We start from the raw sequence: 21,039 nt of genomic DNA, 5'->3' as shown, positions 1-21,039 counted from the left end.
CCAGGTTCACACCATTCTCCTGCCTCAGCCTCCCAAGTAGCTGGGACTACAGGTGCCCGCCACCATGCCCGGCTAATTTTTTGTATTTTTAGTAGAGACGGGCTTTCACCATGTTAGCCAGGATGGTCTCGATCTCCTGAGATCCGCCCGCCTCGGCCTCCCAAAGTGTTGGGATTAGAGGTGTGACCCACCGCGCCCGGCCTTGAATCTGTTCTTCATCACAGATAAGAACTACTTTCTCCACCCTTCCAAATCGCTGAAATTAGTCTCTTACGGAGCTGGGATGGGAACAAAACTCTGTCAAACATAGCTCACAGTCATTACTTTACTTGGCCCTCACCAGATCCTTGTGAGATTATTTTATTTTGAAGATGAGAAAATACGTAAAATTTATTATTCTAGCTAAGTGGTCTGGAGTTACTTTGAAGTTCACATTTGCTTCTAAAATTCTGTCAACAAATATTAAATGCCCCAATACCCTTAGAAATAAACTAATAAGTGCTGCTTGTTGCTTCTTTTTTTATAAAACTTTTATTATTCTAGCAATAATAATGTGTGTTAATTTTAGGAATATAGAAAATACAAATAAGCAAAAGGAGAAAAATCATTCATAATCCCACCACCGAGAGGCTGTACTTTCTTTCATCTTTCACAAGTTATGTCCATATATGTAATATACAAATGTACTTTTTGCCTTTCAAAAATATGATATTCACATATTACTTAGCCTTTTTCCATTTTATATCCTACCAAGAACCTATTTTTTACAAATGTGTAAAGTTCTTTTACTAAAAGACAGAGACTTGTAGATTGGTTCAAAATACAATAAACAATGAGATGCAGATAACAAGAGATATATCTAAAACCATTAATAGCAACAAGTTATAAGTAGAAATATGGACAAAGGAATATCAAGAAATGCTAATAAAAAGCAAGCTATATGGTATTGTTAATATCAGATAAAAATCAAGGTAAACTACATTAAATAGGGGTAAGGATGGTTTCGATTAACCTTCCAACGCATCACTATAAGTTTGTTTCTGACTCTCCTTATCTCATCTATTTCATCCACTTCTCTAAACATATCTTCATTGCTTAAATGCCTGTTGTGTATATCTTCTTTAAACTCCTGGAGAGATTGAATCAGCCTTTCTCTAAAAGTTCCTTTTGCATTGGCCTCCTCCTCTAGCTTCTCCTCCTCCTCTGGCTTTTCCTCAGGCTTTGACTCTTCCTCATGCTTTGGTTCACTCTCATTTTCTGGTTTTTCTTCAATTTTTTGACAGGATTTCATCTTGTATTTGTCTACCTCTCTTCCTTCCTTCTTTTCTTTTCTTTTTTTTCTTGTTTATTCCTCTTTGAATACAATGACTTCTAGAAAGCAAAAAGAAGACAGTAAGTTAAAGACTTGGCGAGTGGACAGGTGCTGTGGACAGAGGTCTTAGCATTTAATTTTTTTTTTTAATTCAGAGCTGTTATAAAATATCTTCCACCTAAGAAGCCCAGTCAGCAATCAGAGCTTCACTATCCCCACTCCTCTTACCTCCACTTTCCACCTCCTCACTTCTCTCTTGTCCTTCCCTCTAACCTTTTCCAAGGCCCTCCTTTCCGCCTCCCAACCCTCCCCAATCCTTTTTCCCCCATAGGGCCTAACACAGGTACCAGGCCAGAAAACAGAAAGGTGGCTGGCAGGCAGAGGAAGAGGGGAAAGGAGAAGGGGGAGAGAAAAGAAGAGGGGAAAGGGGTGGGGTGGAAGGGAGCCGGCAGGAACGGTGGAGCTTACAACCTTTGTCTCCACCCCAGGAGACTTTATAATATTCCTCTCACCTACCTGGCACTGATCGGGTTAGTTTCTTCCTCCTCCTCCTTTTCTAGCTTTGGGTCTTGCTAGAAACAACAGACCTGCAGAAAAACTGGAAACGGGAGGGGACGGTGGGGGTGGGGCGAGCGCTTGGTGGGCCGACCAGCGCCAGAGACTGACACACGTAGCTTTCCTCCTTCAGGGTTTCGGATACGGAAAGTTTCCCACCTTTTGTTTCCCCCAGTTCACCCCCTCTCCACAGTGCATGCAAGTCAGTTCGTTTTTCCCATCAGACAAAGAGTGAGAAAGCAGATTATTTCCAAACTATCTTTAAGACTGAGGCGGGGTTCGGGAGGAGGGTGGGGGTCCGGAAAGCAGTCTTAGATAGCAGAGGATGATTATTTTTAAACTATCACAGGTCTCCTTGTTCTTCTCCTAGGACCCCTAGTCCCTTTCCCAAGGATCATCAGTTCCTGTAGACCAGGAGATGAAGGGTGGAGAGACGGACCTGACTGGTACTCCCACAAGTCTCTGCCTTAAATCCCCCCACACTAGAAATCCCCAGTCAACACCTACATTGACACCAACCTGCAAAATTCCCGCAAGTTTGACTCCTTCCACTGGCCTCAGGGACCACCGCCTGCGCTGCTGAAGGAAGCTGGTATCCAGACGGGAACAAGGACCAGATTACCAGGACTTCTGCACACGTCGACTCCTGGTCACATGAGATCTACGTCACCAGTGAGCTCGGGTCCCTAATTTCCACTCCCACCAAAAGCGCGGCAGAAGTGGGCCCACCCTCTGCTCCCTCCCCGCCTCCCACTTATACATTTGGCCCTGTCAGTCTTTTCTGTTGTTTCCTATCCCAGAGGGAAAAATGTTATTTGCTTGACTCTGATTACTAGGGAGGGGCTACCTCTTTTTCTGGAGCTACTGAACTTTTCTACTTCTTTCGAGAATTGTCTCTTCCAGTCTTTCACTTCCAGGATAACTCCTCCGTCAGTCGTCCCTCCCCTAGCCTCCATTTCCTCTGCAATCTGGTTCTTAGCTGTTGTAGAGCAGGGTGGGCTTGGCAGCAGCTGTGAAACAACAACAACAAAAGACCCTGGAACAAGAGTAAGATTTTTGAATGCAATTTTTACTTTTTATTCTTCGTACTTCTATATCCTTTTTTTAAAGGTAACTTTAATCTCTCTCTCTCTCTTTTCTTTTTTCTTTCTTTTTTTTTTTTTTGAGACAGGGTCTCACTCTGTTGCCCAGGCTGGGTTGCAGTGGCACGATCACAGCTCACTGCAGCCTCAAACTCCTCGAAACGAGTGATCCTCTCGCCTCAGACTCCCAAGTATCTGGGACTACAGGTGTGTGCCACCACGTCCAGCTAGTCTTTTAATTTTTTTGTAGAGACAGGGTCTATGTTCCCCAAGCTGGTCTCGAACTCCTGGGCTCAAGTGATCCTCCTACCTCAGCCTCCCAAAGGGCTGGAATTACAGGCCTGAGCCACTGCACTGGGCAACTTTTATCTTTTTATAGTCAGAAAAGACAAAGAAAAAATTACTCGAATGACATGAGTTAATACATGTACAGTGCTTATTGTACATGTGGCATATAGTAAGTGCTTTTAAAGTGAAAGCTGTTGTTATATTAGAAGTTTTGTGAGGAAAATGATTCAAAATTTTTTAAAAAAGAGTAATGTTTGGTTCCAGAGTCCTCATGGTGGTGTTACCAGGAAGCTGTGCTGCCTTAAGAATCATCAATTAATCAATTGTCAGGTACACATTGTGAGCCTGAGTTTCCTCATCTGAAAGAAGGGAATAATAGCATATGCTCATAGAATTGAGATCTACTGAAAATAAAAATAAGAGTTAATTTTTCATCTATACAATTAGAAAAGACAAATATTGATTATATTCAGAGTTGATGAGGATATGGTAAAACAAATATTCACATGTACTGTGAGACTATTAAGTAGTACAAGATTTTTGGAAGTCATTTTGGCAATATCAAACTTTAAAAGATATGTGCTTTTGGACACATCAGTTCCTCTTCTAGAGATTTATCATACATTAATACTCCTATGCCAAATATGGTCATTGTAGTAGTTGTGGCAATAGTGTTTTTTTTTAAAGAGCCAAAAACTTATATGTTTCTAAAAGGAAATTGGTTTAAGAAAAGTTTGATCATTCATATAGAGCCACATTATACAGTGATGAAAAAATGGTGTGGAGTTACATTTACTCACATGAAAAAAATGTTCAATGTATATTGTTAAACAAAAAAAGGCAAATTGAAAGTTCATTTTATATGTGGTATTACATTTTTGTAACAGTATACATATTTATTTTGTGTATTTAAAATATGAGTATATAATTAAATTACATGATAACATGATAAGTGAAGTCCAGAAATTCATTCTATAAAATTCCAGGTTATGCTACTGAGAGATGGATGGAACAACTGATGTGAGTCTATTTGCCTAGCTGGCTGCACAGCCCAAATTCATCAAGGACTCAGCTTTGATTTGTTGCCACAAACAATTCTTCACTGAGCACTTGGACTTAAATATCACCCATCCATTTTACTCTCTCCCCACCTGCTATCACCAATCATGATATATCCAAACTCAAGTTATTTCAGGGTCTTACTATATTTTTATATCATTAGAAATGCAGATGAATATATCCTGAACATCATAGGCTATACTTGAGAATGTGCATTTCATATAAAAACTTTTATTTTCTAAGTGTTGTATTTATATATTTAAATTACTAATGTTACAGAAATTAATTCAAGATGGATTAAAGACTTAAATGTTAGACCTAACACCATAAAAACCCTAGAAGAAAACCTAGGCAATACCATTCAGGACATAGGCATGGACAGGGACTTCATGACTAAAACACCAAAAGCAATGGCAACAAAAGCCAAAATAGACAAATGGGATCTAATTAAACTAAAGAGCTTCTGCACAGCAAAAGAAACTTCCATCAGAGTGAGCAGGCAACCTACAGAATGGGAGAAAATTTTTGCAATCTACCCATCTGACAAAGGGCTAATATCCAGAATCTACAAAGAACTTAAACAAATTTACAAGAAAAAAACAACCCCATCAAAAAGTGGGCAAAGGATATGAACAGACACTTCTCAAAAGAAGACATTTATGCAGCTAACAGACACATGAAAAAGTGCTTATCATCACTGGTCATCAGAGAAATGCAAATCAAAACCACAGTGAGATACCATCTCATGCTAGTTAGAATGGTGATCATTAAAAAGTCAGGAAACAACAGGTGCTGGAGAGGATGTGGAGAAATAGGAATGCTTTTATACTGTTGGTGGGAGTGTAAATTAGTTCAACCATTGTGGAAGACAGTGTGGCAATTCCTCAAGTATCTAGAACTAGAAATACCATTTGACCCAGTGATTCCATTACTGGGTATATAACCAAAGGATTAGAAATCATGCTGCTATAAAGACACACACACACGTATGTTTATTGCAGCACTATTCACAATAGCAAGGACTTGGAACCAACCAAAATGTCCATCAGTGATAGACTGGATTAAGAAAATGTGGCACATATACACCGTGGAATACTATGCAGCCATAAAAAAGGATGAGTTGATGTCCTTTGCAGGGACATGGATGAAGCTGGAAACCATCATTCTGAGCAAACTATCACAAGGACAGAAAACCAAACACCACATGTTCTCACTCATAGGTGGGAATTGAACAATGAGAACAGTTGGACACAGGGTGGGGAACATCACACACCGGGGCCTGTCAGGGGCTTGGGGGCTGGGGGAGGGATAGCATTAGGAGAAATACCTAATGTAAATGACAAGTTGATGGGTGCAGCAAACCAACATGGCACGTGAATGCATATGTAACAAACCTGCACGTTGTGCACATGCACCCTAGAACTTAAAATATAATAATAAATAATAAGTTAGTAATATATTAATTACTAATATACAGAAAAATGATTGAGACAAAACAAAAATGAAGAAGAAATAAAATATTTGACAAATATTAGACAGCCATGTATCTATTGAAATGAAAATTTTTATAGTATATTGGTATGTAAAGAAAAAGCAGGTTACTAACAGTAACAGTATTAGAATTAGGTATGATTGGGTGGTTTGTGGGCTTATGAAAGATTTATATATTCTTTTTTTACTTCACTGTAGACTCTTCTACATTTTCTCAAGGGGCATGTGTAACTTCTACAGTAAGGAAATGTCTGCAAATGGTATGATTTTATTTTATGGCACATATTTCATATACATACTTCCCTGTAGCTGAACAGGGTCTGAATTAAGGGCCTCCACTACCTGTTTGAGGCTTGAGATCCTTATGATGGTTGAATCCCTCACATTTCCTTCCCTTGCTCCACTGACCTCCTCGAAGGACTACATGTTTGTAACTAGTATGCATTAGAAATGAGGGTCTCTTCCCCTTCCTCTGACTATCACTCCCTTCAATCAAGTTTGAGATGGTCAAGGTGTAGTACTAAATTATTAACATGGGGAAGGAGGCATCTCTTTCTTAAATTTGACCTGATGAAAATATTTTCTAGGGAAATATTTTTGCTAGAAAAAGTAATACTTATGGCAATAATATAATAGTTTAAACAGATTATGAAATAGTATTCTTAGCTGCCAATTCAATTCTTTAAAAAATATGTATGAATAGAAACAGAAAGGATTGCTTTTCTGGCTCTGCTTGACATGTGGCGTGTATCTATAGTTACCTTACTTTTTTCCAGTAAAAATGTTTTATTTTTTGCAAATAAAGAAAATAACTATTATTTAAAAGCAGGTTATAAATAATGTATATAAAACTATCCTAATTATACTTAAAAATACATATAGAAGGAAGGAAACCCTCAATAATGTACACTCAATTTCATTTATTTGCTGGCTCTCAAATATACATTTCATCCACTTATTGATTTCACAAATATTAATTAGGTGATCACTAAATGTTGTCAATCTAAACCCTTATCCTTTCTGTAGATTTCCTCTCAATTATCACTGAATGTGTTAGTGCAGTGGACTTGCATCTTAAGCCAAGGATGGATTCTAAAGTCAGCATATAAGGTAAAATCCGACTTAGTCAAACTTACCTACTTCATAGCATATTAATATGTTATAATGTTAGTGGGGAAAAAATGAAAATATTTAACCTTAAAATTAAACTCCCATTTAATTTTATGGGAATATAGATTTCTAAAAACTTTCATGCCTATAATTCTTGTGTATTTTCCAAATTTTCCACAGTTTACTTGAATTACATACATAGAACAATGAAATACATAGTTTTAAGATAACCTAGACTTTATTCACTCTTCACTGTATATATGGGCATTTAATTTTTATGTAAATAATACATATAAAACACACACACATATATATATATATACAATTTTAAAATTGAAATGTATATATTCCAGAATAAGGAAGAAGGGAGAGAGGAGGGGAGGCCAGTTTTCACTGCTCTGCTTGTGAATGGGATGGAGATTGTGTGTGTGTGTGTGTATAGATAAATATATTACATATTATATATAGTATACTATATAGCTATATTAGTCATATTATATTATATATTATTATATAGATATATAGAGATAAATAGATACATAGATATAAAATTTATTTACACCAGGACACTATTTTATACATATTTTCTAGCTAACAATGCAATGTAAATATTTCTATGCAAATAAATACTGTACTTCATCATGTTAAAATTAATGGTAATTTATCTACCACTTGTTTAATATTTAGGCTGCCTCTATGCTTTTGCTATTTAACTCAAGCCTTAACCAAAATCTTTGCACACAACCAAAATTATTTCCTAAGGAAAAATTTCTAAAAGTGAAATTGCTGGGCCTAAAAATCTGAAACATCTTATTTATTTTTATGTGTATTACCAAGAAGGCCTGGAAGATAATTTAACCAATTTACACGTGTACTGACAGTCCACGTGAATGAACTCATGTAAAATGGATGGTATGATTTTAAAAAAAATATTCACCAAATTCACAGGTGAACGAGTGCCTTGAAGTTTCAATTTGTCCATTTTGACTCCTAGTGAGGCTGAATAATTTATACTTATTCCCCATATATGTGTCTTCTTTGATCAACACTCTATTGAAGCCCTTTCACAAGTTTTCATGCTGTTTGTAACTATGTGTACTAGTAGTTTGTTCACTTTTAGGAACATTTTATTACAGGTAACCAATCTTTTAGATAGTCTCACTAGTTGTAAGGAACAGAGATTTAGACTAGTTTAGTTGAGGCAGGACTTACGGTGAGAATTTATGAGGCAATAGAGAAGATTATGATCTCAAGGGAATCTAAGAATAGACAGTAAATTCCTAATGGATGTCTAAGAGCAGGACCTGAGCACTGTAGTGCTCTGTCACTACCTTGGCTCAGTTGTTCTCAGTCTCTCCTCTTATCCTCATTCATCCTTCTCCTCCTATGTCACCGAGGAGACCTCATGGCTTCAGCTTCCTCATAATTTCACCTTGCTCATGTTTCAGGCTTTCCCAGCTTCCTAAGGTACAAACCCTCTTTCCACAAAAGTGCGTGTACCCCACCAACCCTAAACATGCACAAACCTGCATAGAATTTCAAATGGTCCACAGACTTTCCTAGTTGAGAACTCCTGGTCTAGGCTAAGTAATATGGTCAGTAAGTGAGAGTTCCTGGGACAATGTCTTAAACCTGGCTGAGGGGCTACTTGGGTGAGGATGGATTGGCAGGCAGTGACCCTACCGCAAGGCCAGCCTCCTCCTGAGTTTCCTGGACGGAAGGAGGCCAGAGGTGAGAGGCCTAGCAGGCTGCATTCCTTTAACAGAAGAAAACAATACTAGTTAGTTGTGAAAGTTAAACACTTCTGTAAGTGGAAAAGATAGGAGATCATTTTTGTATAATCGGATAAAAACAAGACACTTGTTAGGCTTGTGAAATTAAATAATTTAAACTTAAAGCTGCTGGAACTTCAAATTATTCTGAGCCTTGAGAGGAATGTGGCTATGCAGCTTGAATCACAGGCATGAAGCTGCAACTTCTGCCTTTTTTTCCCCCTGTAAATAATTAAGACAAAATGCCACCACAGATAGGACTCCCTCGGATCACTACCCCTCCTCACGGAATAATAAATAGCTGTGGCATTTGCATAGGTCTTGTATGGAAAATGCAACCCTGCTAAAATTTCTCTGTCTCTGCCTATATAAATGTAACCTTAATTTTTCTACTTTGGAACACTGATTCCATTTCTTTGGAGCTGGTGTTTCAGGGTGGCTGTCCTCAAGCTTTGCACTTGAATAAACTCTATACTTAATCATGTTTTCTGAATTTCATTATTTAAGGTTGACAGGCTCTCCAGGGATTAATTTATCAAACACATAAAATGTTGATTAATTTTAGAGAAATGTAGGTTTTAAATTTCAAACTTGCTATCTTGTTTTTTTTTTAAGCTATTTGGGAAGTATCAGACACATTTTCTAACTGATAAAAATAAACACAACCAAATTATGAAGAATTTTTTATTTAGTAGAAAATCTTATTATTGTAAATTACTTTTCTCCCTAAAGAGTATGCTTTAAAGGTTGTGAACAATTGGCATGTTTTAAAAATTTGTGATTCCTTTTGTAGCTGATTAAAAACATTTTATCTGATATATGACAATTTAGCCAAATAACAAGGCACCCCAATGAAAAGAGAACTCTTGGGATAAATGCCCATTTCCCCCGTCTTCAAAATGTGTTAAGTATTGTATCCTTCAATGTAAAAAGAAAGCATTTTAAATTAAACACTGGAACAGAAGGATACACAGAAGAAAATGTTCCACTTCCGCTCCCAGCCTCCTTTCTTTATACCCAGCTTCTTGGCCATTTATGTGCAGGTAAGAGGCTCAAAGGAAAAATAATGACTACTGGGAGAGAAGGTGGGGTGAAGGAGCCGTTTTAGGGAAGATTAGAACAGGGGAAAGAGATAAGTCCATAATAATTGTAAATTGACAATAACCCCAAGAAAAACGCTGCCTCTTCCTGATGATTAGAGAAACCAAATACTATGCCTGGTCAATTGAAATGCCAAGGTGGAAAAAGAGACATCCCAGGCCCAGGGTAAAGGAAGAGTGGAGGGATGCTGGTTCCTGCTGTTCTGCTTGTGAGTGGGAGGGAAAATTGGTAGTCTCAACTCACCTGTGACGTTGCTGTCACATAACGGGAGTCTACTCAAGTCCTTTTTGTCCTGCCTTTTGTATCTTCTGGTTAATTATTCCTATTATGGATAAGAAGAAAATTCTGGTCAAGGTATAAGGAAAACAACCGTTCCAGACGCTGTAGGTTTGTGTTCTGGCATGAACTCTGAGGGAACCCCGGGGCTGTGATAGATGACTGTTGAGGGCAGAGTCCTCAAGTGGGTCCCGACTGCGTTTTTGATACTCCTTCCTTACCCAAGGTCCATTTTGGGTGGTCCTTGGGGCAAGCGGAATATGCATACAGGTATATGGGTATGTGCTATACCCATATAGCCTTCCCCACAGGGGGTGGGGATACGAGCCCCACTCCCTGCGTCCTACACCTATTTTGGTGCAAAATATTTTGTTAATAGAGGTGTGGAAATGAATCACAGGAGAAGGAAACAGACACACGGAAGGTGAAAGTTCTATTTTAAACAGTCCCCATTATCGCCTTCCACCATCCTAGATGTTTAAATAGCAAGTAGGCCAGGGGCTGAGTATGGCTTCGGAGAAAGGATGGATAAAAAGGGGCAAAGTTGGGAAATATGGGGCTGGAAGACGCTGGACGGGGAAGGGGCCTGGTGGTAGCGGGTCTGCGCGAGCGCTCGGCGGCAGCAGCCTCCACTTGCCCCACCCTGGCCATCTGCAGGTCTGCGGGCTAAGTGTCGCTGCGGTGCACCTCAAGGCGAAAATCGGGAGGAGAAAACTTGCAAGGATAGGTTCAGGTCGATGCTAGGGACAGTGGTGGGGGCGAAGTGTGTGTACGGGCGGAGACAGAGCCCAGTTAGTGGCCCCACTCCAGGTCCTCCCTTTTGGTGTTTGCATAGGCCTAGGGAAGGATCTACAAGAGAAATGCTAGGCTTTGAAGGAGGGAGGAGAGAAGAGATAGCGGGAGGGAGGTGCTCCAGCAGGAGGCCTCCTGGAGAGCGCATAAGTCCTCTCTGGTGGGAAAAATAAAAATTTAAAAACCGTCGATATCCAGGGCTCTGAATTTTGAAAGATGCGTAGTAGGGCCACTGTCTTCGGTGCTGATATGTCCACCAAGCACTGCCTTTTCGCTCGCCTTTTATCTCCTGGGAGTGATGGAGTGCCAAGTAGAATAAGCTGGAGAGAAATCTCAACACGGAAAACGTCCTCCAGGAAAAATGAAAAAGGAAACAGAAGGAGGGGAGCAGGCCCCTGTGCAAAATGGAGAGGAAGTTCGCCCTTTGTGAGGGGGTGAAGGCCAGGAGTCTGAAGGAAATAATAAGACAGTGTCCAGGATTTTAGGGGAGGTGTAGTCTTATCAATAACACTGACATGATAAATGCAGATAAAGATGATATGGAATGGTTCATGGAGGAGATGAGAGAGTTAAGGCAAAAACTCAGGGGATTGAAGTTAAGGTATAGTCCATGGCCTTAATGGGGACCACCTCATTCATTATCACCATTATGATGCCTTGTACGTTGAAAATAGAAGTTTTCTCTGAGGTTAATACTTCTCAACTCTGCTTTCTGGGTTTTTTGTTTTTGTTTTTGCCTTTTTTGGTGTACTTTTGTTGATTCAGTTGCTTCAAAACTTTTAGTATTGCCAGCTTCTACTTGAATATTACATTCTGATCAAATCAACAAATCCTTTGTCAGCAGAAGTGTTTAATATATTTGAATAGAAATATTCTCAGTATGTATTTTAAAGTGAAAAAACAAGCTATAATGCAGTGTGCAAAATTATTGTTGCTTCATTTTAAGTCAAGTATAGTTATGTATTACGCATATTAAGAGTCTGAATGTATATATATACTAAAATGAAGCTGTTATATTGCAGAATTACAAATGGTTTTACTTTTTCTTCTTAGTAACTGTATTTTTCCAAAATTAGTATGTATTACTTGTATCCCTAAGTAACCAACGTGCCAATCAGCTTTAAAAACTGTTACCTTTCAATAAAAACTTGTTAGAAGAACAAAAAATTAATTTCAAGTTAATTTTTAGAATTTCTTATTCAGCAACATAACCCAAGTATATATTACCATGATATTACTTTAATGGGTCACCCTTACCATCTGTGAAAAAGGAATACCATTTGCCCCCCATGGACTGCTGAGTGGATCAGGTGAGGAACTGAATGTGTGGGTTATGTTGGTTCAGATCCTACCCTATATCCTACCCTTTCAGAACCCCAGACCCCTGAAAACGCTCAAGGAAAGCTGAGGCATGTCTAACACATGCCCAGGAACAAGTTCAGGCAGTCAAGACGTGGGTGTCACCCTTTTCTGGATACTTTCATGTCTTCTGGACATTACTGCTATTTCTCCTTCGTCTTTTTCATTCTGCTGACAGCTGTTGGTGTGTTGAAGTCCTCAAGATTTCAAAGCCCCAGTGATTTCTCTGGGATTATAGTTACCCTTATGAAGATGAGTACCACACAAATGTGGCTCAGTAATTGATATCTTAACAACGTTCTTCATAAAATGGGTCTTTCTTATTTTACTTTTAGGTCCTCTGCTCTCCAGAGGACTCAAACATGATTCCATTTGGTTGGAGGATGCTGAATCAATACAAGCATATGAGACTTCATTAATAAAGTAAATGATGGATAAAATAAAATGAAGACTTGAACAGCTGAAGTTAGCTACCTAGTACCTTAATTATAATAAAAAGATGTTGTTTATATATTCACTACTTTTGGAAGTTGCCACCTATGCTAGTAGTGGCAATTTCCAAAAGTAGTGAGGCAACATTGGCTTTTTATGGCTACCATGCTCTTGCAAGAGGTGACTTCTCTCTCAGGATATTCATAGCTTTTCATACAAAAAATTCTGGGCATATCTAGCCACTAGGGCAACAGACGTACCCCAAAGCATATAAATTACAGAAATATTCACCTTAGATCAAAACTGAGTAACATCCCAAGACTGATCTCCTCCTTACATAAAAGCATTTAAAATAATTGGTAAGATAAAAAATTCATTAAAAATATTAGAAATTACTCTTCTACGAGACTGTGTCTTTCTCATAGCAAGTATAGTCTTTATCACCTGTACACTCCTAGTATCTATTATAGTTCTAACATATTGTGGATGTTTAATACATGTTAAATATGGGCAATATTACTCTGTGGGGACTCTCAAGTCCTTTGCCAAGATCTACTCTTGACTAAGGAAGAGGAAATAAGTCTCTTCATTTCCCTAGAGGCAAAGACTTGTACTTCTTTTATTTATTTATTTTTAATTTTTATTTATTTATTGTATATATTTTTTGAGGTAGAGTCTTGCTCTGTCGCCCAAGCTGGAGTGCAGTGGTGCGATCTTGGCTCAGTGCAACCTTTGCCTCCTGGGTTCAAGCGATTCTCCTGCCTCAGCCTCCTGAGTAGCTGGGATTACAGGCATGTGCCATCACACCCAGCTACTTTTTGTATTTTTAGTAGAGATGGGGTTTCACCATGTTGGTCAGGCTGGTCTCAAACTCCTGACCTCGTGATCTGCCCGCCTGGGTCTTCCAAAGTGCTGGGATTACAGGCGTGAGCCACCCTGCCTGGCAAGACTTGTATTTCTAAGGAGCCTATTAGGGGAAGGATGACATGCCAGATTAAAAGATAAATATAATTTAGCATGATTTTAAAAGAATGCCACACAGACTACCTGTTTCAGAATCCCTGTCATCTTTCTTGCTAACAGGACAGACTTTGGCATCCCCCGAAAGTTCCATGACTCAACTTCTTTTTTTTTTTTTTTTTTTTTTTTTTTTTTTTTTTTTTTCTCGGCTCACTGCAAGCTCCGCCTCCCGGGTTCACGCCATTCTCCTGCCTCAGCCTCTCCGAGTAGCTGGGACTACAGGCGCCCGCCACCACGCCCGGCTAATTTTTTGTATTTTTAGTAGAGACGGGGTTTCACCGTGGTCTCGATCTCCTGACCTCGTGATCCGCCCGCCTCAGCCTCCCAAAGTGCTGGGATTACAAGCGTGAGCCACCGCGCCCGGCTCCATGACTCAACTTCTAACTGGGTGCCAAAATAATTATCATGCTCCCCTGAAAGATTCTAACGCACACTAACACTGGAGAACCACTGGTAGTACAGAGGAAGCACAATAATATTGAGTACAAATATGCATAGAAAAAGATTGCAAGGAAATATGCCAAAATGCCTAAGAGCCTAGCAATACATATATCACAAGATCTAAATTATCCTATTTTATGTTAGGATCCGATATGGTTTGGATCTGTGTCCCCACCAAATCTCATGTCGAACTGTAATCCCCAGTGTTGGAGGAGGGGCCTGGAGGGAAGCAATTGGATCATGGGGTCAGTTTCTCATGAATAGTTTAGTACCATATCCCTTGGTGTTGTCATCCTGATAGTGAGTTCTCACGAGATCTGATTGTTTAAAAGTGTGTGGCACCTTCCCCTCTTCCTTCTGCTCTGGCAATGTGAGATGTCTCACTCCCCCTTTGCCTTCGCCATGATTGTAATACAGTTTCCTGAGGCCTCCCCAGAAGCAGAAAGCTGCTATGCTTCCTGTACAGCCTGAAGAACTGTGAGCCAATTAAACCTCTTTATTTATAAATTACCCAGTGTCAGGTATTTATTTATAGCAATATGAGAACAGACTAATATGGGATCTATTTTAAAAATCTTTAAATATTTCTCATATTGGGATACATCATACAATAGATGTGAAGATATTATGTGATGGTTTACTTTTTCTCAAAAAAGTGTTCCTGAATCCATGATGTATGTTATAGATGCTGTAATTTAATAATTAAGAAAGTAAGGTGTATAAATGCATGTGTGCATATTCAATAGAAAAAGTATAACATATGTCACCATATCAGAATGAGTATTTGATTAAGGGTGATTTTTCTGTTCTTTTTTTCTTCAAAGTCAGTTTTTTTATTTTTAAAGTTTTTGTACAGTTTCAATCACATTGCCATTAAAAATTCTGAATACCTCTGTATTCATGTTAATTTGAAATATGCAGGATATAATGGTAATAATAACAATACTCATAACATACTTTTAGTGTGAGCCACGTTCCAGACAGTGTTCTAAGTCATTTACAGGTATTAATCAGTTAATTCCTCAAAAGAAACCAGTGAGGGCTATACTATCAATGACTCCACTTTACGTAGGAGGAAACTAAGGGATGCAGAGTTTACCTGAAGTTGTTCAGCTAATAGGTTTTAAAACCAGGATATAAGCAAAACTGTTTGGCTCCAGAATTAGTGCTCTGTCTCTCAATAAAGTAAATAATAAATACATTAAAACCATGACTAGAACAGATGGAGACAGCCACTTATTTTCCTAAATATGATTTTTTAATTATATATATTTTTAAAATTTTAGCAGTGTCAAATCCCAATCCGAATCCCATTATTTTTTCTAAGGGGAGTGATGTTTTCCTTCACATTGGATACAACTGGGCATAATGGAGATAATCGGGTGATTGATGCTGGGAACTGAAAAAGAAAAGCAAAGGCAAATTCTCTAGCATAAGGACTTGAGAGGTCATCACAATAAATCCAGGTTATGAGAAAGATGAAATTAAGGAGGAGTTGAAACTATGAAGATATGGTTTGAAACTATGAAGCTAGATATGATCAAAACTATGAAGCTAGGACACAGAGAAAAGCTATCCAGTATAAAATTAAGACACTTCTCAGCAGTGGAAACAGAAGATAGATACTTACTGCATGAATGCATAATTCATGAGGGAGGAATGTGCCAATAGATTCCTTCAAGATTTTTGACCCATAAACATTTTCAAAAATAAATAGGTATTGTACAGTAAAGAATATCTCCTAACTTGTTTACGATATAATAGTGGATTTTTCTCTTTTAACACAACTGGGATAAACTTAAAAAGTCAAGGGCCACCTTGTGACCAGAAACAGCACTGCAGTTTGTGCATCACCAATCAGGAAGTCTGAGGCAGAGAAATAGTGTTAATCTTGATTAATAGTGCAACTAGTTTTGGACCTGTTGAGACTGACATACTCTTAGAACATCCGGGAAGAGAGTTCCACTGGAGAAATGGATAAAAGTCTGTAGGGCCAGGAAGGGGTATGGGCTAGAGGTGTAAAATTGAATGTCATTATCCCTAGGACTGTAGCGACAACTACAGAAATGGATGAGGTCAGCCAAGGAGAACATAGAGACTGATAAGAAATGGGACTTTCAACATTTAGGGCAGGAATATAGCTCAGCTGCTAAGAGTCCAGGCATTAAAACCAAATCCAAACTCTGTTCTTTTCTAGCAGTTAAAAAATGTTATAAACTCCTTTTAGAAACCAATGAGAGCCATGGGCTCGCTCCTCAGCACATGCATACACCTTGAACAAATGTATATATCCGTCCTTGAACAAATGAGTATACTCACCCACATACGTATATGGGCACACATTTTTTTTTTTGAGAGAGGGTCTCACTCTGTCACCCAGGCTGGAGTGCAATGGCACAATCATGGCTCACTGCAGTCTCTACCTCCCAGGCTCAAGAGATCCTCCCACCTCAGCCTTCTGAGTAGCTGGGACTACAGGCCTGCACCGTCATGCCCGGCTAATTTTTTTTCTGTTTTTGGAGAGACCGGGTCTCACCATGTTGCTCAGGCTGGTCTTGAACTCCTGGGCTCAAGCAATCCTCCTGCCTCAGCTTCCCAAAGTGCTGGGATTATAGGTATGATCCACCACATCCGATGGGCACACAATTTTGAACACAAGTTTAGGAAGTCCATAGTTTTACTCTGTTAAGATTTTATGGCCTAATTTAATCAATAGAAATGTAAAACAGGAGAGTCAAATAGAAAACAAATAGTAAGATGAGAGACATAAACACAAATATACCAATAATTAGAATTAATGTAAATGAATTGAACACTCCAAATAAGATTGGGTAAAATTATAAATTATATGCTGTTTATAAGAGGCACACTTAGATGTAAGAACAGAGAATTGCTGAAAGTCAAAATAAATACATGCATGCAGTAATCAAAGGAAAGCTGGTGTAGCTATGAAAAAAATCAACAATGTAGACTTAAAGACAAGAAATATTTCTAGAGAAAAAGAGATATATTTGATAGTAATGAAATATTTAATCTAACAGAAAGATATGAAAATTCTGAACCAGTATGTTTCTACTAACATTACTTCAAAAATACAAGACAAAAGCTATTAGAAATAAACGGAGAAATAGAGAAATGTAAAGTCTTTGTGGGACATGTAAACATACCTCCTTAAATAACTGATAGAATCATAAAAATTATCAGTTGAAGTATTGAAGATTTAAGCAATAAGAGTAACAAATGTGACATTATGTTACATAGAACATAACCTACAAGTGCTGAATATAAATGTTTTTCAGGAGCAAATGTAGTGTTTACTAAAATTGACCTTATACTAGGCCATTAACCAAGTCTCAACACATTTCAAAGTACTGAAACAATTCAGAATATGTTCTCTGATGACAGACAAATAAAGCTAAGAATTAATAACAAATAGATAACAAACAAATCTCAAAGTGTTTGGAAATTAAACAATACACTTCTTAATGATTTGTAAATAAAAGAAGAAATGACAATCAAATGTGCCATTCTCTTTAAAGGAATGAAAATGAGAATGCAACACATGAAAATTTGTGGGAATATAGCTATATCTGTTGCTTAGTAAAAAAATTCTATGCCCTCAAATGCATACATTAGAAAAGAAGAAAGGCTGAAAAAATACCACTGATCTAAGTTTATCTGTAAATAAGTTTTGGAGAGTACAGAGTTAATGTCCAAAGACTAGGAGAAGTGTTCTAATTTTTTGTTAGTTAGTTCATTTTTGGTTTTGTTTTTTCACCTCCTGGCATTCAAGGAAATATATGTCAAAACACTGGCTGAAGACAAGCTAAAGGAACAGAGACTTCAGTCATGGTAAACAATAAGGAATACAGTGTTTGCAAAAATAATTTAGAAAAGTCACTAAATAAACAACTACAGCCTTCAAAAATCAAACACACACACACGCACACAACCTTGGAGGAAGAAAGATAATCTAATTTCCAGAATTAAAACATTATATTATTCAAATGGTCACTTTTCAACAAAAAATTACAATGCATATAAAAAAGAAAAGTATAGCTCACTCAAAGAAAGAAAATAAACTGACAGAAATGTCCCAGATATGAGCCTTACCACAAAATACTTTAAAGCAAGTGTTCTAAATATGCTCAAAAGCTAAATATGGTCAAAGAATAAAGAAAATCAGGAAAACAATCTGTGAACAAAATTAGAAAGAGAAATTATAAAAACAAACCATGCAAAAATTCTTCAGAAGAAAAGTACAATAAATAAAAAATGTACTACAACTGAAAGATGTGAATATTTCTAGAAGTTCAATAAACTCAGAGTAGGAGAAACTAACACGTGGGAATTCAAGATGAGATTTGGGTGAGGACACAGCCAAACCATATCAGGCTATGTGGTCTCTAGACACCAATTTCTACTCACACCATCTCTACCTTCTCATTTCATTCTTCCCCATCATATTACACATTTTTACCTTTGGCAGTCTGAGAGGTAAGAAGTGGCACCTTCACCCCAGGGCATTCATTTCTCTTTCTTTGGTTACCAAAGAGAGGCTACAGTTTTTCTTTGGGTTAGCAGCCATTCACACATCTTCTCTGACAAATTTTCTTTTTGTTGCTTATGCTTCCAAAGCATCTACCTCCTAAGTCCACTTCTTTTTTCAGTAGTCACTGATATTCATTTCATCTGTGCTTTGAACATGCATGAAATTAATACAGAGCAGGATGTAGAGATGGGATGAGTGCAATTGAAGTAAGGTTTTTTGCTTTAGTATTTTCTTGCCAGCTTCTCTTATTCTGATAATAAAAAAATTAATAAAGCTTTTTTTTTATTTAGTGAAAGAAAGCATTCAAGGTAAGAAAAAAATACATGTTTTCTAAAGAAAATCATTTGTTTCAGTAAAGACATGACATTACCTTAATTGTCCAAGTTTGTACTAAGTACAAAATGTGTTTGGCTACATACATAATAAAAGTTTTCAGGTTTTTAAAATAAAATGAATGCACCTGGCCTGGAACATGTATCATGCTATCCCCTCACATATAACCTACCCTAGTTCACTGGGCCTTTTAACCATCTTTCAATCCAAGGGGCCACAAGTGGTATCGCCACTCTGTGACCAGTGTTTACCTTTTCTTTAATTACCAGGGAAGGTCCTCTGCACTCTCTGCCCCACCTCCCCACAGCCAACACACAAACCCTAGGCACACTTGTTCTCTGCCCTTATTTACGGTGCTCAAGTGGAAGCTGTCTTGGACCCTGTCTACTTTATCCCACCTGACTTGCGGAGCACAGTCTGCTGAGCCTTTCACCCCTGAATTCCACATCTCTAGAGCCCTAGGAGGTGCCTATCCTTGCTGCAGTGTTCCTGCCTGCCAGTCCATCTCCCTGGGGGCTCCTCAGCCAGGCTTAGGTCAGTGTTTAAGAACCTCTCACCTGCTGACCACATTGATTAACCTAGATCAGGTGTTCTCAACTGGAGATGTTTGTGGACCACTTGAAATTGCATCAAAGTTACCTGTGAGTGTGTGTGTGTGTGTGTGTGTGTGTGTGTGTGTGTGCACATGTCTATTAAAATCCTTTGCCAATTTTGGGGCCAGGTGCGATGACTCACGCCTATAATTCTAGCACTTTGGGAGGCCGAGGTGGGTGGATCACTTGAGCTAAGGAGTTCAAGACTAGCCTGGGCAACATGGCGAAACCCCATCTCTAAAAAAAATAAAAATAGAAAAAAAAATCCTTTGCCAATTTTTAAATTGCATTATTTATATTTAAATTGTATTCTGCTGTTGAGTTGTAGAAGTTCTTTATGTATACTGGATACTAGAATATATAAATTTATAAATTAAATAAATATATAAATATACCTATCTTATCAGATACATGATTTGTAAATGTTTTCTTCCAACCTGCAGGTTGGCTATTCACTTTCTTGATGGTTTCCTGTGATGCACTAAAGTTTTAAATTCTGATAAAGTTCAACTTATCTATTTTTTGCTTTATCATGGTTTTGGTATCATTTCTAAGAATTCATTAAAAAATACAAGGTTATGAAGATTTATCACTATGTTTTCGCTGGAAAATCTAATTGTTTTGACTCACTGTATTGGTGTCTGAGCATTAGATAAAGCAGGCACCTCTCCCAGTCTTCACAGACTGATCTCATGAAGGAGAAGACCTTCATCAATCTGCCCAGCCAGAGATTTTGGAGACTTCTAACTCTTTCCCTCCCCATGAGGAAACAGACAACTGTAGTTTTTGTTCTCTCACTCTGTGCTGAGCCATGGGATTGGGGGAGGATCAATGGTGTCTCTCAGTCCAAGCTGCTGTTTCATTCTCCTTTGGGCATCTGGACTGTGCTGGACCTGTCAGAGCTCCAGGCCTAGCAACACAATGCGATTTCTTTGGTCAGCTTCAGAGAAATTGGGGTGCTGGATGTGCTGGTCGCCTCTTTCCCTCCCTAGGGGAAAGCTGAAAGCTGGAAGTTTTCATCTGCTAGTTTTATGCTTAGTAGGGGCGAGAATCAATGGAATCACCAGCCCAAACCACCACCTCTGTTCTTTCCTGGGTGTCTAGATTATGCTGAAGCAATCAGAGCTCCAAGACTGGCAAGACAGGAGCCAGTCGTCTGGGGAACCCCTTGGTAAAGTAGGGGTACTGGACATGTGAACCAACCCTTTTTATCCCCTGGGTGAAGCTGGAAGTTAGGGAGTTTCCTTCTGACTATATGACACTGAGCTGGGGGCAGGGTATCTAAAAGAGGGTGTCCCAAATCTCCCTATCAACTTATGTGAGTTTGGTTTTGCATTCTCTCAGAGTGCAGGAGCATTTCAACTGGCTTCTGATTTATCACAAAGGAAATTTGTGAATTGTTGCTGAAACAGTGTATTTGTTGGCAAGTTAGGAGAGCTTTCTATAATGCCATCTTGCTGATGTCACTCCC

The 21,039-nt window shown here is 38.4% G+C and overlaps 1 protein-coding gene across 1 annotated transcript; it reads right to left on the bottom strand.

Moving 5' to 3' along the window:
* Window positions 1-511: 511 nt before the first annotated feature.
* On the bottom strand, window positions 512-2,521 carry TCEAL9 (transcription elongation factor A like 9). Its single transcript, XM_032757345.2, has 3 exons — window positions 2,387-2,521; window positions 1,829-1,910; window positions 512-1,371 (listed from the first exon to the last, which is right to left on the bottom strand). Exon 3 carries the CDS (start codon window positions 1,289-1,291, stop codon window positions 977-979), a length of 315 nt encoding a protein of 104 aa, XP_032613236.1. The 5' UTR covers window positions 1,292-1,371; window positions 1,829-1,910; window positions 2,387-2,521; the 3' UTR covers window positions 512-976.
* Between the last annotated feature and the right edge of the window lie 18,518 nt (window positions 2,522-21,039).

This window comes from Hylobates moloch, unplaced genomic scaffold (assembly GCF_009828535.3).
Source record: "Hylobates moloch isolate HMO894 unplaced genomic scaffold, HMol_V3 SCAFFOLD_7, whole genome shotgun sequence".
NCBI lineage: Eukaryota > Metazoa > Chordata > Mammalia > Primates > Hylobatidae > Hylobates > Hylobates moloch.
The sequence above is the reverse complement of the archived record's forward strand: the minus strand, read 5'-3'. Positions and strand labels throughout refer to the sequence as shown.